Source organism: Mesoplodon bidens, assembly GCF_964165515.1.
Source record: "Mesoplodon bidens genome assembly, chromosome: 7".
In the NCBI taxonomy this organism is placed as follows: Eukaryota; Metazoa; Chordata; class Mammalia; order Artiodactyla; family Ziphiidae; genus Mesoplodon; species Mesoplodon bidens.
In genome coordinates, this window is record NC_138164.1 from 63,727,125 (window position 1) to 63,746,834 (window position 19,710).

A 19,710-nucleotide genomic window follows, 5' to 3' on the forward strand; every position below is an offset into this window, starting at 1 on the left:
CCATATCCTCTGTCCTAGCCAACTAATATATACTGAAGGCATCAAATTAGATAATATACACAAATGTGTTTTTTAACTGTATTATGCTCTTAAAATAACTTGAAAACTTAAGAGACGCGAGGGAGGCATATGAAAAATATAATCTTTGACTAATAAGTGACTCAGACACACAGCTGCTTGCCCCTTTATAATCCAGATGCTTAAAAACACTGGTAAACAGAAAATCTCAAAACCAGCCAGAGAAGAAGACATATTACATGTAGAGGAATAAAGATAAGAATGTCTTCTTGATGTTCTTTGAACAACAATGATTTTTTGTTGAAAACAATACAAGCCAGAAGACAGTGGGGCAACATCTGTAAAGAACTAAAGAAGACAAAACAAAGCATGTTAACCTAGAATTCAGCACTCAGCAAAAACAGTTAGAAAAAATGAAGTGAAATAAAGACCATTTGAGATATTTGAAACTGGAAGAATTAATCAGGTGATTTACACTATGAGAAATGTTAAAGAAAGTCATTCGGTACATAAAGGAATGAGGTGCACTGGCAATATTTAATATATCAGTGGATATAAAATAATGTTTTTCTTATTTAAAAAATTACTTCAGAACATTATAACAACTGTAGAAGTAAAATGGGGACTTCCCTGTTGGCACAGTGGTTAAGATTTCGCACTCCCAATGCAGGGGGCCCAGGTTCAATCCCTGGTCAGGGAACTAGATCCCACATGCATACCGCAACTAAGAGTTCACATGCCACAACTAAGGAGCCCGCCTGCTGCAACTAAGACCCGGCACAACCAAATAAATAAATAATTTTTTTAAAAAGAAGTAAAATATATGACAATAGTTCCAAGTCCAGGGGCAGGAAAATGAAACTATATTGTTATACAGTTCTCATACTGTATGTAAAGTGGTATAATAATACTTGAAGGTAGACTCTGATAAGTGAAAAAGTATGCTATAAACTTCAAAGTTACCTCTGGAAAAAGGTGTACATATATAATAAGTCAACAAAGGAGATAAAATGAAATCATAAATATTACTCATTAATCCAAAAGAAAGCAAGAAAAAACATGGAAAAGATACATATAACAGGAGAACAAATAGAAAGCAAACAGTAAATGCCAGATTTAAGCCTAAATATATCAGTAATTTCTTTCAATGCAAATGGACTAAATGCCCCAATTTTAAAAAGACAGCAAAATTGTCTAACTGGATTAAAAGAACAAACTCAACAACATGCTCCTTACAAGAGTTTGGTTTGTTTAGATAGAAGGTAAAAAGAAATGGAAAAAGATGGGGAATTCCCTGGCAGTCCAATGGTCAGGACTCTGTGCTCTCACTGCTGAGGGCCCAGGTTCAATTCCTGGTCAGGGAACTAAGATCCCACAGGTCATGCCGTGCAGCGAAAAAAAAAAAAAATGGAAAAAGATATACCTTGTACACGTATCAGTATTCCATTACCAGGATAAGGCCATGTACCAAGCATGGACAAAACCTCAGTCACATATAACAAAAAGCACCTACTACTCACACATCTGAGTTGATTGCTCTCAATTCTGCTTATCTAGACTGGCCTCAGCTAGAATGACCAGACAACTCTGCTCCATGTGTCACTCAACCAGGTTGGCCTGAGTATGTTCTCATGGTGATGGAAGTTGTCCAAGAGAACAAGTCTCAATGTCAAGCCCATTTCAAGCTTCTGCTTCAAGGGATGTCTTGAAGTCAAAGTCAACTCATGGTAGAGGGCACTGTAAAGTTGCATGGCAAAGGGTGTGAACACAAAGAGTGTAATTAAAGGAAGGGTGAGAATTGAGGCCAAATGATATAATCTGCCTCACTATATTATCAGCAAATCAAAGAGCCTTGAGGAAAAAAGCATTAGCAGAGACAAAGAGGGACATTTCATAATGATGACAAATTACTTTTAAACAATTTTCCATTTATAGGCACCTAATCACACAGCCTCTGTAGGAGAAACAGACAAATCCACAATCATTGTGGGTAATTAAGCACACTTCTCTCAATAAAAGAAATAATAAGCAGATTAAAAAGTCTGTAAGGATATAGAAGATTTTAACAACTTGATTAATAAATTAGTCTTAATTAACATTTATAAAACACTGTACTCAATGACTGCAGAATTTATATTCTTTTCAAATGGAAATGGAACATTTATCAAAAGTACAATTAAGCCAGAAATCAGTAAGAAAAAGAGAACTAGAAAATCCCACATTTGGGAATTAAACACCATATTTATAAAAGCCCATGGGTCAAAGGAAAAAGACCACAATTGAAATGAGAAAAGAGTTTGAATCGGTTGATGATGAAACTACATGAACTTGGTATGACTAGCTGCAAATATTGGAGCATCTAAGAAATATGTTGTGAACAAAAGTTCTGTGACTGGGAGGAAGGTAAGCTGTTTGAATACTGAATAAAAGGGAGCATTTAAACCAGAATCATTACCATAACCATTTTCCACATATCTACAGATCTCTAATTTTGTGTTCATCAGCCAGAGTACTGATGAACACAAAATTAGAGATCTAATTCAATCAACAATATTTAGGGAAGGATCAATAAATATTGTTTCCCTTGAAGCTCCTTCTCTGATTTCCAAACCCATGTATCCAACAGCCTAGTGAAATCCCCACCTGGATTTTTCAGAGGCATTTCAAAATTAATATGTCCAAAACTGAACCCTTGACTTTCCCTCCAAAACCTATTCCCCTTGAAGTCTGTCCCACCTCAGTAAAGGGCACCACTCTTCACACAGTTGCCTGAGGCAAAAACCCGGGCTTGCCTGTCAGGATTAAGATACCAGAAAAAGACTTATTCTCCCCCCCATAAAAACTAGAGAACTGGACAAAATGCATGAAACAACTACTTTCAGACATTGAAAAGGCAGCCACGAGCAGTGACCCTCAAGAAGAGAAAGAGATGAGGGCGCCCTTCACACCTGCAGGGACTTCCAGATAAGCCGAGCCACCGGGCCTGCCCAGGGGGTGCGGGGCTTGGTACACCGTGCCGGATGGGGACTGGGGGCCAGCTCAGGTGGACCCTTTTGTTCTCAGCGTCGTCCCTCGGGCAGGGGCACAATGGCAGCTAGCAGCTACAGCTTCACCTGACGTGGTGAGCTGACTGGGTATAGGGCCTCAGGTGTGCCTGCCAACTTGAGAGTATTAATGTATTAGAGTATTTTCTAGAGATGCTTAGAGAAGCACGGCACTGGCCACGGTACTTACGGTGACTTAACAGCCCCAGACCTAAACCTGGAATTCAGGCTGGGGAAACCTGCGTCTCTCAAGATGGACGCCAGGCGGGCTTCCCTGGTGCCGCAGTGGTTGAGAGTCCACCTGCCGATGTAGGGGACACAGGTTCGTGCCCTGGTCCGGGAAGATCCCACGTGCCGCGGAGCGGCGGGGCCCGTGAGCCATGGCCGCTGAGCCTGCGCGTCCAGAGCCTATGCTCCGCAACGGGAGAGGCCACAACAGTGAGAGGCCCGCGTACCGCAAAAAAAAAAAAAAAAAAAAGATGGAGGCCAGGCGGAAGGAGGTGCCCAAGGCTGCAGGGGCGGATGGGTGTGGCCAGGGCCCTGGCCCCAGACACCCAGACACTAAGACTGAATTTAAAGCCAACACCCGACCTTAGCTCCAAGCGCCACGCCGCTTTAAATGTCTTTTAAGGTTTATCCTGTTTTGTTTTTGTTCTTCTAAAAAATAACATAAACTTAGCTCTTGTTAACATTTAGTTCAGGCATTATTTTCCAGCCCACTTATTCATAGATTGTCTTTTTTTTTTTTTTTTAACTATTTTTTTCTTGCCTTTCTTTTCCTAAGCTGCTTCAAAAATAGACCTGTTTTAGTCTTGTTTCTTCGTTTAATCTTTGATCCATACAGCTATTTCTATAGGTCTGACCTCATTTCTGAGCTCTGGATTCTTGTCTCCAACTGCCTGCTGGTCATCTTCATCTGAATGTCCTGCTGTAGACACCTCAAACTCAGTAAACCCTAACCTAAATTATCTTTCCCTTCAAATCCGTTCCATCTCCTGTGGCTCCAAATTGCTAAGTAACAAGATCTGAAACCTATTCCTCATTCTTAACTCCTCCTTTCCCTCTGCAAACCCCCCTCCCACCTTATACCAACCAAATTCTGCTTATTATATTTCCTATTCATTTCTATTCATTTCTCCTAGTCATTCTCTTGTTACTTTCAATGCCCACTAGGCCCCTAATCATCTCCCTGGGTATCAACTGCTTAGTACTGCTATGATAAGCGTTAAGGTAGTTACTACAGCTGACTCCCAAAGAATCTCACTGCTTCCAGTTTAACTTTCCCAAAATCTACCTTTCAAAGATCAGGTAGTGATCTTGTTAAAATGCAAACCTGAACATGGTTAAAATTCATTCCTAAGGTTAAAGTTTAAGCTCCTTAAATTGGATCCTGTTTTCCTCTCCAGCTTCATCTTCCACCTACTCTCCTTCATCCCCACTCATATTGAAACTCCAGCAAAACCAAACCACTTGTACTGCTCCCCTACACCATTGTGTATCTTCCTTCATGTTGTCCCTACTGCCAGGCTGACCCACCTCCCACCCCCCAACTTTCACCTGTTAACTCCTCTTGTTGGTGGAAGACTCAGCTCAGGAAGCCTTCTTTGATCAACACCCCCTATTCCTCACCACCAGACTCGGTTAAATACTTCCTCCTCTTGTCCCATATGTCCCTCCAAATGATTGCACCCACTGAGATTAGGTAGCAATCAAGGGATTAAGCGATCTTTTGTGATATGAAGATTTTCTGAAACTTCATTCTGACTTTTTCTTTAGACACCTTTTCCTCTTGTCAACAGAGAATGAAACAAGCTGTAGAGGTTGGTCCCATGTTAGGGCAAATACAGACCTGATCCTATCACTCTTGGTTTTAAAGCAGAAGCAAGACAAAACTAAAGCATGCAATACAGAATATAGAAAAGGCTACCAAAGAGCTTATCAAATAAGTCTAATTATCACATTATTATTTCAAAGAACATAAGTATTCAATTAATCTCTGTGGGAGGCTTTAACTTTTAACTTGCCTGTTAAAAATCAGTAATGAAAGTTGACCTGGGGACATGAAAGTAAGAAACCACAGATTTCCCATTGATATCTGGGGAGGTTATTTTCCCAGCTTTATTGTCCCAACAAAACGGACTCAATTTTGTAAGCTCATTAATCTAATTAATTTGTAATAAATATTGTCTTAAGTGTGGTAGGCCCTATCTGATCCTAGACAAAAAGTATGATGAACTCAAACAGACTGTGTTGGAAGAACTTAGGTTTTTCTTGAAGACTCTTTCAAAACTACAAACTGAAAGTTTGTTAGTCATTTCTTCAAAACTCTACTTTCCTTCTGTAGAACATAGATTCTTAGTCCAATAGCTTCCATAAGGAGCAAGATGACCTGAGATGGTTTTTTCTAGTGATCATTGTTACACTATCATCTAAGGGAAAATTCTGCTTAAAATGACATAAGAGAAATTGTAGTTTGCTATGGACCATAAAGTCTAATTCAAATACTTTGCAAATGTATATTCTCCCTCTCTCTCTCTCTCTGTCTCTCTCTGTCTCTCTGTCTCTCTGTCTCTCTCTCTCTCTCTCTCTCTCTCTCTCTCTCACACACACACACACACACACACAAAGCTGTATGCTATTTAAACATCTAAGATGGCACATGGTCACCTAGGCCTTTGCATATAGGAGAGGTTTCTCAGCAAAATATAAGAAGCTAGTAGTAGTATAAAAACACAGCAAATTCCTAACTTTGCTTGCATCCTAAAGTCTAGTCAATATCTATCTCAACTTTTTGTTTTCTCATTACTGTAAAAGCAATTTTATTGCTCACTGATTGGACTGAAGGATGAGTCAGGGGTTGTTTTAAGTACCAGTTACCTAATTCTGAAAAATGATAAAATTGACACAAAGAAAGAGATAAATTTGAGACCTATAGATAAATGTCACCTCATCAGCTGAGTGCCAGCCTCTGATTTCTCTTTCTTGGCAGCATGCTGGGGCTTGATGCAGATTCTAGTTAACTGTGAAGCAGTGTATCAACCCCAAAGTTTGGGCCTTATCGCTGCTAAATATATATGGCATTCCTGTTGTAACAAATGTCCTTATTAAAAGGAATGAATTTCCTTTTAAGTGGAAGGTCACTGAAATTAATATTTTGCTTTTAATACACCCATAATAAAGAAATATTGAACTACAAGTCTGAAAGAGATACTAAATATAACATTAGGACTTAATCCCTTAGCAGCTTGGCAAGAAAGAAAAAGAGGTCCATGCTTTTGAACAGAGTATCCTCAAGCAGCCTCAAGTGGATACAGGTTTTTATCAATGTTGATTGGCCTTTGATTCTGTGGACCAAAACCAGTTACTGGCTAACATGCTCAAGCACAACTTAGACTCCTAGTTGTTGGCTCTTCTATAAAACCTTCAATTTAGTGCCAATAAAAGAGTACGAGGCATAAAGTCTCCTGACAGACCAGGTAATTCCAAGCATTATAAAATAGGACTGCAGGGCTTCCCTGGTGGCGCAGTGGTTGAGAGTCCACCTGCCGATGCAGGGGACACGGGTTCATGCCCCGGTCCAGGAAGATCCCACATGCCACGGAGCGGCTGGGCCCGTGAGCCATGGCCGCTGAGCCTGCGCGTCCAGAGCCTGTGCTCCGCAACGGGAGAGGCCACAACAGTGAGAGGCCCGCGTACTGCAAAAAAACAAAAACAAAACAAAACAAAAACAAAATAAAATAGGACTGCATTTGCTATGTTACAGGGATCGTGTTAAATGCTTGCACACATTTTATTTCCTCAGGGTCTTAGAGTTAAATACTATAATTGTACTCATTTCACAGATCTAGAAACTGAGGCTCAGAAAGATTAAGTAGCTTCTCCACAGTCACACATACCTATGACAGAGCCAAAAATTAACCCAGCCCATTTGACTCCAATTACACTGTGCTACTTTGTTTCCTTAGACCTATGTGGTTCAGTTAAGCGGCTACTAGCCACCTATGGCTATTTAAGTTTTAGTTAATACAAGTTAAATAAAATGTAAAAGTCAGTTCCTTAGTCACTAACCAAATTTCAGGTGTTTAATAGCTGCGTGTGGCTAGTGGCTACCATACTAGACAATGCAATTATAGAATTCATTATTGTAGGAAGTTTATTGGACAGTGCTGGTCTAGAGTCTCTGGTAACTGGGAAGCCCTCTCTCTTTTCTGATAATGAGAATTATGTAAATTACCTCATTACTTGACTTCCAGGAAGTCAAGTATCAAGTATTGCTATACTTGAGCTTCAGTTTAAGCTCAAGTATAGCAATATTTTAGCCCCTGTGGTCAACATATTTGTGTTCATCTCTTCCTTGGTCCTGATTTTCTGCCTGTATTTTTTTCTTATTGTTTCACTGAAAATGTTCTGTTTGCAGGTTTTCTTAAATTATTTGTGGAAAAGGCAAGATATAAATATAAATAAATAAAATCAGGACACATGACCTGATTTTTGTAAGACCTTTCTTGTATAAGATGCAGAATAGGACTCATGAGCCAACTATATGCTGTCTTCAATAAGCTCACTTCAAATATAACAATATAGGCTGGATTAAAGTAAATGCATGGAAAAAGTTTTGTCATGAATCAAAGGAAAGCAGAAGAGGCTACATTCATACCAGATAGATTATATTTCAGAGCAAAGATAATTACTAGAAACAGAGAAGGACATTATATAATGATAAAAAGTCAATCCACAAAGAAGATATAGCAATTCTAAATATGTATTTGCAGCAGACAACAGAATTCCAAAATATGTGAATGAAAAATTGATAGAACTGAAAGAGAAATGGACAGATCCACAATAACAGTTGAAGTCTTCAACACCCAACTCACAACAATTGATAGGACAATTAGACTGAGAATCAGCGAATATGTAGAAGAATTCAACAACAACATCAACCAACAGGATCTAATTGATATTTATAGAATATTACACCCAAGAGCATCAGCATATGCATCCTTTTCAAGTCTGTATAGAACATATAATAACATAGACCATATTCTGTGCTTGAAAACAAACCTCAACAAATTTAAAAGGGTTTAAATCATACACAGTGTCTTGTCTGATCCACTGGAATCAAACTGGAAATCATAACAGAAGGATACCATAAAAATCTACAAATATTTGCAAACTAAACCACATACTTCTAAATTATCTATGGGTCAAAGAACAAATCTCAAATCTCTTTTAAATTTTTAAAACACAGTGAACTGAATGAAAGTGAAAATACAACACAAAAAATTGTGAGACACACCTAAGGCTGGGCTAAGAGGGAACTTTATGGCACTAAATGCATAAATTAGAAAAGAGGAAGTCTCACATCAATAATCTAAACTCCCATCTCAAGAACCTAGAAAAAGAAGAGCAAACTAAACCATAACATAGAGCAAACAAAGCCAGCAGAAAGAAGGAAATTATAATAAAGGAGTATGAGGCAGCAGGGAAGTAGATATGGCTATAAAAGTAATATGTGGTAATAGAAATGTCTGCATTTTCATTATATCGATGTCAACATTTTGGTTGTGATATTGTTCTATAGTATAGAACAATAGTTCTATAGTATTGTTCTATAGTATTGTTCTTTTGCAAGGCATTACCCGTGGAGGACACTGGATAAAGAGTATGTGGAATACCTCTGTATTATTTCTTCCATTTCATGTGACTACAATTATCTCAAAATAAAGAGTTTAATTTTAAATACAAGCAACAAAATAAGAGTATTTTATAACACAAATATAAAAAGAATAATTACCCAGAATATACAAAAAATTTCAGCAAGTAAAATATTTAAAAGATGACAAAGTAGAAAAAAATGAGGAAAAGATTTGAAAAGGCACTTCACAAGAGTAAAAGCTATATCAAATACTACAGTACACACACCAGATTGGTTATGATGAAATAGTCTGACAATATCAAATGTTAGCAAGGACTGACTCAGCAATGTGAAAAAGGTTGAGCAATGTGTATGAACTCCAACACTGGTGGGAGATTAAAGTGGTACAACTTCTTTGTAAAACTCTTAGGCATTATCTTAAAACATTGAAGAGATACATGCCCTATGATCTAATAATTCCACACCTAGGGTATCTTCTAGATAAATGTGTGCTTGTGGGCACCAGGATACATATACAACACTGTTCATAGCAGCATTACTTGTCATAGCCCCAAATAGCAGCTAACTTAAATGCTCAACAGAAGAACGAATAAATAATATCTGCACATTCATACAACTGAACAACACAGAGCAAACAAAGTCAGATGACGAGACAGCACACACACCAGGCCTTTAGAACGGGGTTTATAGGAGGAAACCAACAGCAGGTTTGGAAGTCCCCTGTTGCTCACTGCAATTTGGAGTCAGCACACAGGGATGAATGGGATCCTGGTCCTGGCATGAATATGGCTGTACAGTGTCTCCTAATCAACTCCCTCCTCTCTCACTGCCAATAAGGAAGGTTGTTTCTTCACAAAGGAAGAGATTTAAAACCATAGAGTGGCTGCCTGACAAGGGCTGTGGTCCAATAGACGCATGACATGGCAGAACCATGGCTTCTAGCCCCGTTCGCCACTTTATCATACATCAGGTAGGAGTGCACAGGCTGTTTCCTGACAAGGGGCAAAAGGACATGTCTTGATATGGTAGACAAGCATTAGAATTGCTTGTAGCTAGTTCCCATGGAGCTCAAAAGCCATGTCTTTTCTAGGAGGCCAGCCTGCAGAGAATCTTGGGAAAGTTAGCCCTTATTTCTCAACCACTGAGGTTCTCCACCTCCAATCTCGGTGTGGCCTCTATGCATTATACCCCATTCCATCTGTAACATATACCATTTCAATCTATAGGCAACCCTGGAGAATGGTTAGTACAGTGACTAGGGCATTGGTTCTCAAAGTTGAGCTGTTGGAACCACCTTGAGGGCTCATCTGCAGAATGCAGATCCACGGAGGTCTCTGAGAATTTGCAAGAGTTCTCAGATAATGCTAATGTTGCTGGTGCAGGTACCACACTTTGAAAATCTCTGGAAAAAGGAAAGCCATGAATAGTCCTTTCCTAAATCAGGGGCTAAGGGAGCTTAGACTCAGACAAGAAATGAGGTACCAGAGTTCTGACTGGGATACATTGGATAACTATAGTGCCTTTCCCCATATGCAGAATACAGATTATTCTACTTGCCACTAATCACGACCCATAAAAACAGGATGTGTTGATTAGGGCGCAGACAGCCCTTTGGCTATAAGATTATGAAGATCAGTTCTGTGATCTAAATCCACCTGGTTAAAATAACAATAATAATAATAGCAATAATAAATTAAAATAAAATCATCCTGGCTAAGGAATCCAGGCTAATCCACTCAGTGACTACAGTGGTCTCATAAGCTATAGCATAACTGGCAGATTTCCTACTGTCTTCAGCCACAATTACCCCCAACCAGGAATAAGACTATGTAATGTCTCCTAGCCCTCCCCGCCACTGCCAACTGGGAAGTTTTCTCCTTTACATCTCAGCCAGGTGGTGGCTATGTGTCTGAGAATCACAGAAAACATGAAACAGCTGGGTTATCACCTCAGGTTCTAGGTCATGGTCAATGCAGGGAAACAGGTGACAGCCATTTGACCACACAGGAAAATAGCCTAGGAAGAGCATATTATGCAGTCCATCGTTGTGTGTGTGTGTTTGTGTGTAAAGTTAACATCCATAGTTACAGGGCTTGAATAAAAACTAACCAAGACCTGTAGGATTGCTCCCAAGTCTTTCCCAATCACCAAGAATCTTGTCATCCCAGGAGGTTGGGAAAGAACTTAACATGGAACTTAAGTGTCCATTGTTCACAGTCAATTTCATAGGCAGGGAGTGGGTAGTATAATTCAATGGAGTAACATAGGAAACTGGGAGTAGATAAGTGTTAGGAAACACTGGAGTGCTTCAAGCTCCCTTTGCTGCATCAAGTAACTGATGACAGATTCAGCATTGTGACAGATTAGCAAAGGAGCCACTGTCAATAAGTGATGCACAGAAGAATGGGGTGGCCTGGGTGACAATCCTCTGGAAGGGATCCAAGTATAAGATAGTACGTACTTCCTCCAAATGCCTCCCATGGTTTCAGGTATTCCCTTATTTCTGGTGAGAGGCTTCTTCTGAAAACATCTATAACTGGCCCAGCATAATCACCTTAACAGGAACCCAGGAGTAGCCCCATCACCACCAATCTCCTTGCTCCATGGTCCCATAGTAGTTGGACTGCATTTGCTTACACCCAGAGGTAAGGACACCTAGCACAATGCTAGGTGGCAAGGTTTACAATAATATCAAATGCAGGATAAAGATACTACTGTGACCTCAGTTGGATGGGCCACCACTACCCAGCCTCATGGCGTAGCAGTGCCTTCAGGTTGAATCTGCCCACTCTTAGTACAGGGTATTGTGCAGACTTCCCAACTACCAAAGAGAATCAGGGTTTAGGAAAAAGTGCAGAGGTGTAGAAAGGAACATCTAGGTTCAGGTCCATGTACTACTCCAGTTATTTCCCCATCCCCTAACTCCTGGGTCCCTAACAGATGGCTGAGAGCATATAGACCCTTGCAGGGTTTGCTGGGCAGAATTCTAAGATGGCCCTTCTACGGTCTGAATGTGTCCCTCTCCCCCAAGTTCATATGTTGGAATCCTCATGCCCAATGTGATGGTATTAGGAGGTGGGCCCTTTGGAGGTGTTTAGGTCCCGAAGGTGGAGCCCTGATGAATGTGATTAGTGCTTTTATAAAAGAGACCCCATAGAGCTCCCTAGCCCCTTCCACTATGTGAGGACAGTCTGCAACCTAGAAGAGGGCCTTCACCAGGACCTGACCATACTGACACCATGATCTTAGATTTCCTAGCTTCCAGAACTGTGAGAGATAAATTTCTGTTGTTTATAAGCTACCCAGTCTGTGGTATTTTGTTATAGCAGCCCAAACAGACTAAGACAGTCCCCCAATATTCCCTGCCTTTGGTATACATGTACCTTTTCCCAGTTGTTCAATCATACAGTAATATAGGTACTATGGTGAAGGGATTTTGCAGATGTAATTAAGTTCCCAAATCAGTTGACTTTTAGAGTGATTATCTAAATAAGGCTGACCTAATCATGTAAGTCCTTTAAAAGCAGTTTTCTCTGGCTAGTTGCCAAAGTGGATGTCAAAGAGCTATGTTCTAGCTGGTATAGAAGAAAGCAAACATTCATTTTATGAATTGCCTATGGGGGCCATGTGGCAAGAAACTTCAGGCAGCCTCTAGGAGCTGGATCCTCCACTGACAGCTAGCAAGAAAATGAGCACCTCAGGAACTTCCCTGGTGGTGCAGTGGTTAAGAATCCACCTGCTAATGCAGGGGACACGGGTTTGAGCCCCGGTCCAGGAAGATCCTACGTGCCGCGGAGCAACTAAGCCCATGTGCCACAACTACTGAGCCTGTAAGCCACAACTTCTGAGCCCGTGTGCCACAACAACTGAAGCCCATGCGCCTAGAGCCCCTGCTCCACAATAAGAGAAGCCACAGCAGTGAGAAGCCCATGCACCGCAACAAAGAGTAGCCCCTGCTCGCTACAACTAGAGAAAGCCTGCACGCAGCAATGAAGACCCAATGCAGCCAAAATAAATAATTTTTTTAAAAAAGAAAAAGAAAATGAGGACCTCAGTTCTACAACTACAAGAAAATGAATTCTACCAACAACCAGTGAGCCTGGAAGATGACTCCAAGCCCCACGTGAACCACAGCCCTGGCTAACACCTGGACTTTCACCCTGATGAGACCTTGAACAGAAAAACCAGCTGGAACCGAGCAGAACACTGCACCTCCCTCCCAAGTACAAATCCCCTCTATGTCTCCTGCCTCTTGTTTATAGAAAAGCTGAAGTCTCCAGGCCTTCCTGAGTCACAAAAGAGTAGGCTCAAGTAGCGAATGATTAGGACAATAGAATCACAGACTCAGTGTCTGATGCACATTCCTGAGTTGTTTTACAGACACTGTAACTGCCACCAGAGGGAAAAAGCTAACTGCATGATGATCAGACTGCAGCCATGACATGAACTGCTCCATCTTGAGCAATATTGAATCTATGGCTAGCACAATTCCAAGAACTGGCCTTAAGAGAATGGGATTAACACTATTGCTCATAATAATCTATATCCTTGTGGGCATCAAAATAATTTAGCTTGTTCTGCCTTTATATGTAAATGAGCAACTACAATGGTCAGCAAAGAGATGGTACAGACCCACGTCAACATCTTCCACTCTAAGAACATGACGCCCTATTTCAGCGTGAAGAAGTTACAGAAGACCGACCTTCACTCATAATCCCATAGAAATGGAACGATGTTCTGACAAGCGGGGATTTGTAAGCAGCTTTTGGCAGGAAAGAGCTCTTTGCAGGAAAAAGCTCTCCGCAGGAGGCACCCTTTTGTCTTGTCACTAACCTTAAACCAGGCACCCCCATGCTCTACTCAGCTCTGGCCCTAGCACACTTTTCAAAGCTTTTGATCACACAATACCTTGTATAATCTCTTGGTTCTTTCTGTAGATCAAAGAAGTAGAAATGAAGTAATTAACAGATGACCAGATCTCTTCCCTAGGTTCCCCTTCAGTAATATTGTGAACAAATTCTGTGAACAAGATAGCATCTAAAGAAAAATCACAAGAAGTCAACAAGCCAGCACACAAGCCTGCACAGTGTGGGAGGGCAACGACTCTGACCTCCATCTCAACGATTAACTGAGATTATGTCCCTTTTTCCCTTTAAAAACTTTCATGGCTGAGCAGAATCTTTGGAGATGGTTTTGGGGGGACAATGAATCCACCAGCTCCCCGGATTGCTGGCATTCTGATTAAAAACAACTTTCCTTTCTACCAACATCTGTCTCTCTCTCTCGAGTATTGATTTTTGAGCAGCAACCAGATGGACCTGATTCGATAACACAGCCACATCATGCTCCAACTTCTAACCTATAGAAACTGTGAGATAATTTGTGTTATTTTAAGCCACGATGTTTGTGGTAATTTGTTATGCAGTAATAGAAAACTAACATATAGGGGACAGATGTGTTCAGTACTCATATAGAATTAGACAAGCAGCGATTGTCTATGAGTATAGAGTTTCAGAGTTCTGTTTCCACACTCTGCAGGCAAGGAACGACATGGAAATATGCAGTTAAGCTGCATGGATCTGAAGAATATTCCATTATGAGTGGATGTCTAGATATACCAGTAGTAAATGTTACCAAACAAAAGTTTCAGCGTCAGACACACAGTAATTCCAAACAAACTGAAACATCAGAGTCTGGAGCAGAGAAAGGCTTATTGCAGAGCCAAGCAAGGAGAACGGGTGGCTCGTGCTCAAAAACCCCGAACTCCCCAATGGGTTTTGGAGAAAAGTTTTTACAGGCAAAATTTGGGGTGAGGGCTGAAGGGTTGTGACTTCTTCTGATTGGTTGGTGGTAACAGGTTGATGTTCCAGGAATCTCGTGCTCAGCCTGAACCATCCTCCACCTGCATGGGGGCCTTAGTTCCCGCAGAAGAACTCAAAGATGTTGTTATGTATATTTGAGGAGGAACCAGGATCCTGCTTTAACGGCTACATTACAGTTTCTTTTTTTTTTGGCTGCACTGCACAGCATGTAGGATCTTAGTTTCCCAGCCAGGGATCGAACCCACACCCCCTGCATTAGAAGTGTAGAGTCTTAACCACTGGAGCGCCAAGGAAGTCCTGCACTAAAGTTTCTTGATTGTTCCTCCTTTGTTTCTGCATTTCCTTACTTCACTGATTAGAAACTGTTTAATCTGCTCTTTGGAACTCAGTAAGGTCTAGAAGGCTGAAGCCTTGATCCTGCAAATAAGAAAGGAGGGGACATGGAACTGCTTTTGTGCCCAGGTGGGCCCCATAGGGTCCTGCTCGGTTACATAAAGTCATCCCTCTAATGCTTAAATTGAGTGTTGGAAAGTTCACATGACAGCCAACACTGGGGTTCTAAAACCCAACCAATCAGATAACTCTAAGATTCCAGAGGGGTAATTAACTAACAATTCCTCAGCCCTCATCAGACTAACCAGTTTACTTCTGCAATCTCAAAGTAAGGAGGTACAATCTTTGGGTCTTCATCATTCCTGTCTTCTGATGGGCCATACCATCATCTAACATTCCTTCTACCTTATACATAAGCAATCCAATTGTACTTGTCCTTTCAGTAACCGCATGGAGGATCTCCTGTGCCTGTGTACTTTTTTTCATAAGACAATATCGGGGGTCACCAATCATCACTTTTGACCCCTTAATCTAAAAGCCATAACTACATAGCATTATAAGAGTGGTTGGTTCACTCAGTCCTCGCTGGAGTTACCCCCTTCACTTGGAGGTGGGGATGGGGAGTGTGATGGTTAATTCTGTCAACTTGTCTGGGCCATGGGAAGCCCATTATCTGGTTAAATGTTATTTCTGGGTGTGTCTTTGAGGGTGTATCCAGAAGAGTTTAGCATTTGAATTGATGGACCAAATAAAGCAGATGGCCCTCCCCAATGTGGGCATCATCCAATTAGCTGATGGCCTGAATAGAACAAAAAGGGAGAGGAAGGCTGCTCTCTGCCTGACTATACAGCTGGGACATTGATCTTCTCCTACCCTCAGTGCTCCTGGTGTTCAGGCATCAGACTTGGACTAGAATCTACACCACAGCTCTCTGGCTGTCTGGCCTTCAGACTACACCACTGGCTTTCATGGGTCTCCAACTTGCAGATGCAGATCATGGGACTTCTCACCCTCCACAACTGCCTAAGCCAATACCTTATAATATACAAACATTTTTGGCCCATTTCTCTTAATTAAATTATATTTTAAAGTGTTAAGAATAAAGAATACACATTGAAGTATATAGTGGTAAAGGGGCAGCTTATCTGCAACTTAATCTCAAATGATTTTGGAAGAAAAAAAATTTTTTTTTCTTAACTTTCAAAATATCAAAATAAAAAATTAGAAAAGAAAGGAAGGGGAAAAGGAAGGAAAGAAACAAAGAAAGGCATACTCCAAGTAGAATATTTTCATCTCCTTTTATTGAAGGAAATAAAACTTGCGCTGCAGAGGCAGTGGTACCTCAGAGCATGACAAGGTAGCCACTGGGGCTGACATGACAAGCCATAATGCTGGCCAGGGGTCCTACCATAATGGGAGGACCAAAACCACAAAGATAGCAGGAGGTAGCAAACATCCCCAACACCCAGTGCAGGCATTTCCATTTGCAGAGAGCTTGGCCATGCATTGTAAAAACAGGGTCCCCTCACAGCTGGCAGACTATCATCTCAGGCCAACAAATCCATCCAAAACTAACATGTAGTCTCAGATTTGGAGATGATCGTTCCCTTTGACCCAAAGATTCAGGCCATCAGAAGATCTGAGTTAATCTTTTAGCTCCTTATTGCTGATGGAAAAAGAGGCTGAGTTCTTGAAACATCACATAGGTATAGCTGGACAGGTGCTGATGCCCAGCCTTGTTCTAAAAGCAGCTAAATTTTTTTTCCTGACTTTTCACACTGCTCTCACCCAGCATGTGCCCTAGGAAACCTCTCAATGTTCTAAACAAGGACAGAATGAAGGCAGCAGCCTAGGGGGATTTAGGGAGTCAAAAGCTGCTACATAGCCAAGACCATTTCACAAAAAATAGCGTGGGGAACACTATTGGGTCAAGATCCTCCCAAACAGCTGCTAGAAGCATATACAAAGAAAAATGTGGTAGCTCTCCCTCCCATATCAGGATCAGCTGTGCCAAAGTCATGGTCCAGAAAAAAGAGCCATTTCATGTCCCTGGAAGAATATCAACCTCCATGGCGTTCCTCAAGCTATTCGAATTTTCAAGTACAATAGTGTGTTTGGGCAGTTTTGAAATAGAAAAGCAAGCACTAAAGAAAAATCTCAACCGACTGCAAATTGATAATGTTATAAAGCCAAAAATTTATACAGTCAAGAACTGATTGGTGGGGGAAGGATTCTGCTATGTAGAAATAGGAGTCCAAGGGTTTATTCATATAAGCCCTTGAACATAAACCACCCTCACATCCACAGATTGGGAGCAAATTCCTTATTTTAAAATGGCCATCATCCGATTAGTCAACTGCAGTTCTCTTCAATGCTGGACACATGGTTTTCAAGGATCAAAGTCTTGAGAGCACTAGATCAGGAAAGGCGAGGAGCAAGACAAGGAAGAGCATCCGAAATGAGCATTTATTTCACAGAAAGCTTGGCACAATGAGGCTGGGGTGACGTGGTTTTAGTGATTGTTCTTGGTTGCCTCCTTTGCTGCAGCAATCAGTGGAGTGAGGCTGGAGAGGGGCTTGGCAATCTTCAGGAACTGATGCTGAAGAGGAGAAAAAGAACAAAAGACACATGACAATTTACCATTCTTCCTCAGCAACCATTACAAGATGTTAAGGGCATCCATGTTTGCACAAGGTGCTGCCTGGAGAGCTTCAGATCATCATCCCCAAATTGAAGGACATCTTTAAAAGATAACACGTCATTCTGGAGAACTGTTTGGCAGTACCTACCTATAGCTAAATACACGTCTATCCTATATCCCAGTAATTCCACTTCTAGAAATATTTCCAAGAGAAATGAGCTTGTGAATCCACCAGAAGACACACACAAAAATGCTCATAGCAGTTTTACTTATGACAGTCATAAATGAAAAGAACCCAAATGTCCAAGATAATGGAAGAATGAATAATATTATATTTATATAATACTACACAAAAATTACAGAGCAATAGAAAAGAATAAATAATTGATACACTAACAGGATGAATCCCACAGACATTATGTTGCATGAAAGAAGCCAGACACAAGAGAGTTCATATCATATGATTCCATTTTATATTAGGTAAGACCAAACTATGGTGATAATCAGAATAATAATCAGCTCAGAGGGAAGGTTATTAATTGATCATGACCCAATGGTACATTGCAATACTGCATTTCAGGAGCATTGATCTAGGAATTTGTTGTTCTATCCTTGAATCTAGTAAGGCTAATTAACCCAGGAAGGACTTCAATGGCTTGGTTCTTTCCCAAACCACTTTCACTGGGCTGTACTTTGGGCCACACCCACAACTATTAAAGAAGACCATTTTGGAGAAAACACCATATGAAACCTATTTTTATGTTTTCAGTAAAAAACATTACAGAAAACGATTCTTTATGTGACTCAGAGCCTCTTAACTAAAAATGACTTTTCTTACATTTACTAGTGAAAAAGCTTTGTGTCTTGAGGATGCAGGATGTTTCTTCCATTTGATAAGAAACATAGGAACTAACATATTTCCTTTTCTGTCCTCGCTACCAAGAAACTAAGAACCAAATCTGATGTTTAAACAAAACTATTTAACTCAAATGATTAGCATATTTGATTCTTCTGCCATCCTCGTAAGTCTCTTTAATTAATCATATTGTATATGTATACACACACACATACAGACATATTTACACATATTCTTTGCTGGAAGTGCTTCAACTTCTTTTTGGACAGAGATAGGATATAAAGAGGTACTGAGAACAAGAAGTTACTATTACTACAAAAAGATCTTGGCTAAATCATGAAGATATGAATTCAAACATAAAACCCTATGTATTTCTGTCCATATATATGTTTTCACAGGAGACAAAGATGTGAAGCTTTCATGATTTAAGACTCTGAAAGTCATGGTTTTGAATATTTACAATGTACAATAACAAATTAAAGAATCAGTGTTCTCAGATCATATGTTTATACAACTCCCCTCCCAGCTGAGAAAGCAGCATGATCCAACACCCAACTGGGAGGCCTCAATTTCCTTCTCTGTGGAATGAACAAAGCAGACGAGATAAGCCCTAAGGTCTTTCAAGTTTTAACACTCTGAGCCAAGCAGTGGCCAAGAGCATACACACTTGAGAGCCAAACAGACATAGGCTGAAATCCTGGATCCACTGCTTATCAGCTACATAATCATGGAAAAGTTACTAAACACTTGAAACCTCAGTTTCCTCACCTGTAGAAATGGGAAAACAAGACTCTATTAACTCACAAGGCTATTAAAAAGAATAGATGAAAAAATATATAAAGTGCTTAGTGCCTAGAATGTGGCAAAAATTCAACATAATGTATTTATTAGTAGTTATATTATTATATCAGGAAGGAAACTCTAGAAGGCATTCATCTTTCAATAACTATATTTTAATACCTAATTAACAATATCATCTTGAGGCTTAGAATAGTATTTGCACATTTCCCAAAGCTTAGGGTTTCCAGAACAAAACTCATATAAAAGGCAAAGGATCCTATATTATACTGCCTGTTATAAGGGGGTTTTATTCCCAAAGGATGCTAGAAACGAATGGGTTACACTTGGCAGAACTCAGATCTCATATCTAATAGATCAGTGCTCTGTAGTCAGTTACTCTGATTACAGAGAGGTGCTAAATATATTCCAGAGGATAACATTTCAATGAAGGTTTAAGCAATCCCATTTAATTCAACAAGTATTTTCTGAATACCTATATTTTATTGAAGTATAGCTGATGTACAATGTTATATAAGTTACAGGTGTACAATATAGTGATT

At 40.3% G+C, this 19,710-nt stretch overlaps 1 protein-coding gene across 11 annotated transcripts in view; it reads right to left on the reverse strand.

Annotated features, from left to right (window-relative positions):
• Positions 1-16,152: 16,152 nt before the first annotated feature.
• The window catches only part of PAK1 (p21 (RAC1) activated kinase 1), a 236,681-nt gene continuing 233,123 nt past the window's right edge, over positions 16,153-19,710 (reverse strand). For all 11 annotated transcript variants that reach the window (XM_081241109.1, XM_081241114.1, XM_081241110.1 and 8 more), the window contains one exon: positions 16,153-17,472. In XM_081241109.1, coding sequence (XP_081097235.1) covers positions 17,386-17,472 — 87 coding nt within the window. In that variant the 3' untranslated portion in view covers positions 16,153-17,385. The remainder of the gene's footprint in view (positions 17,473-19,710) is intronic.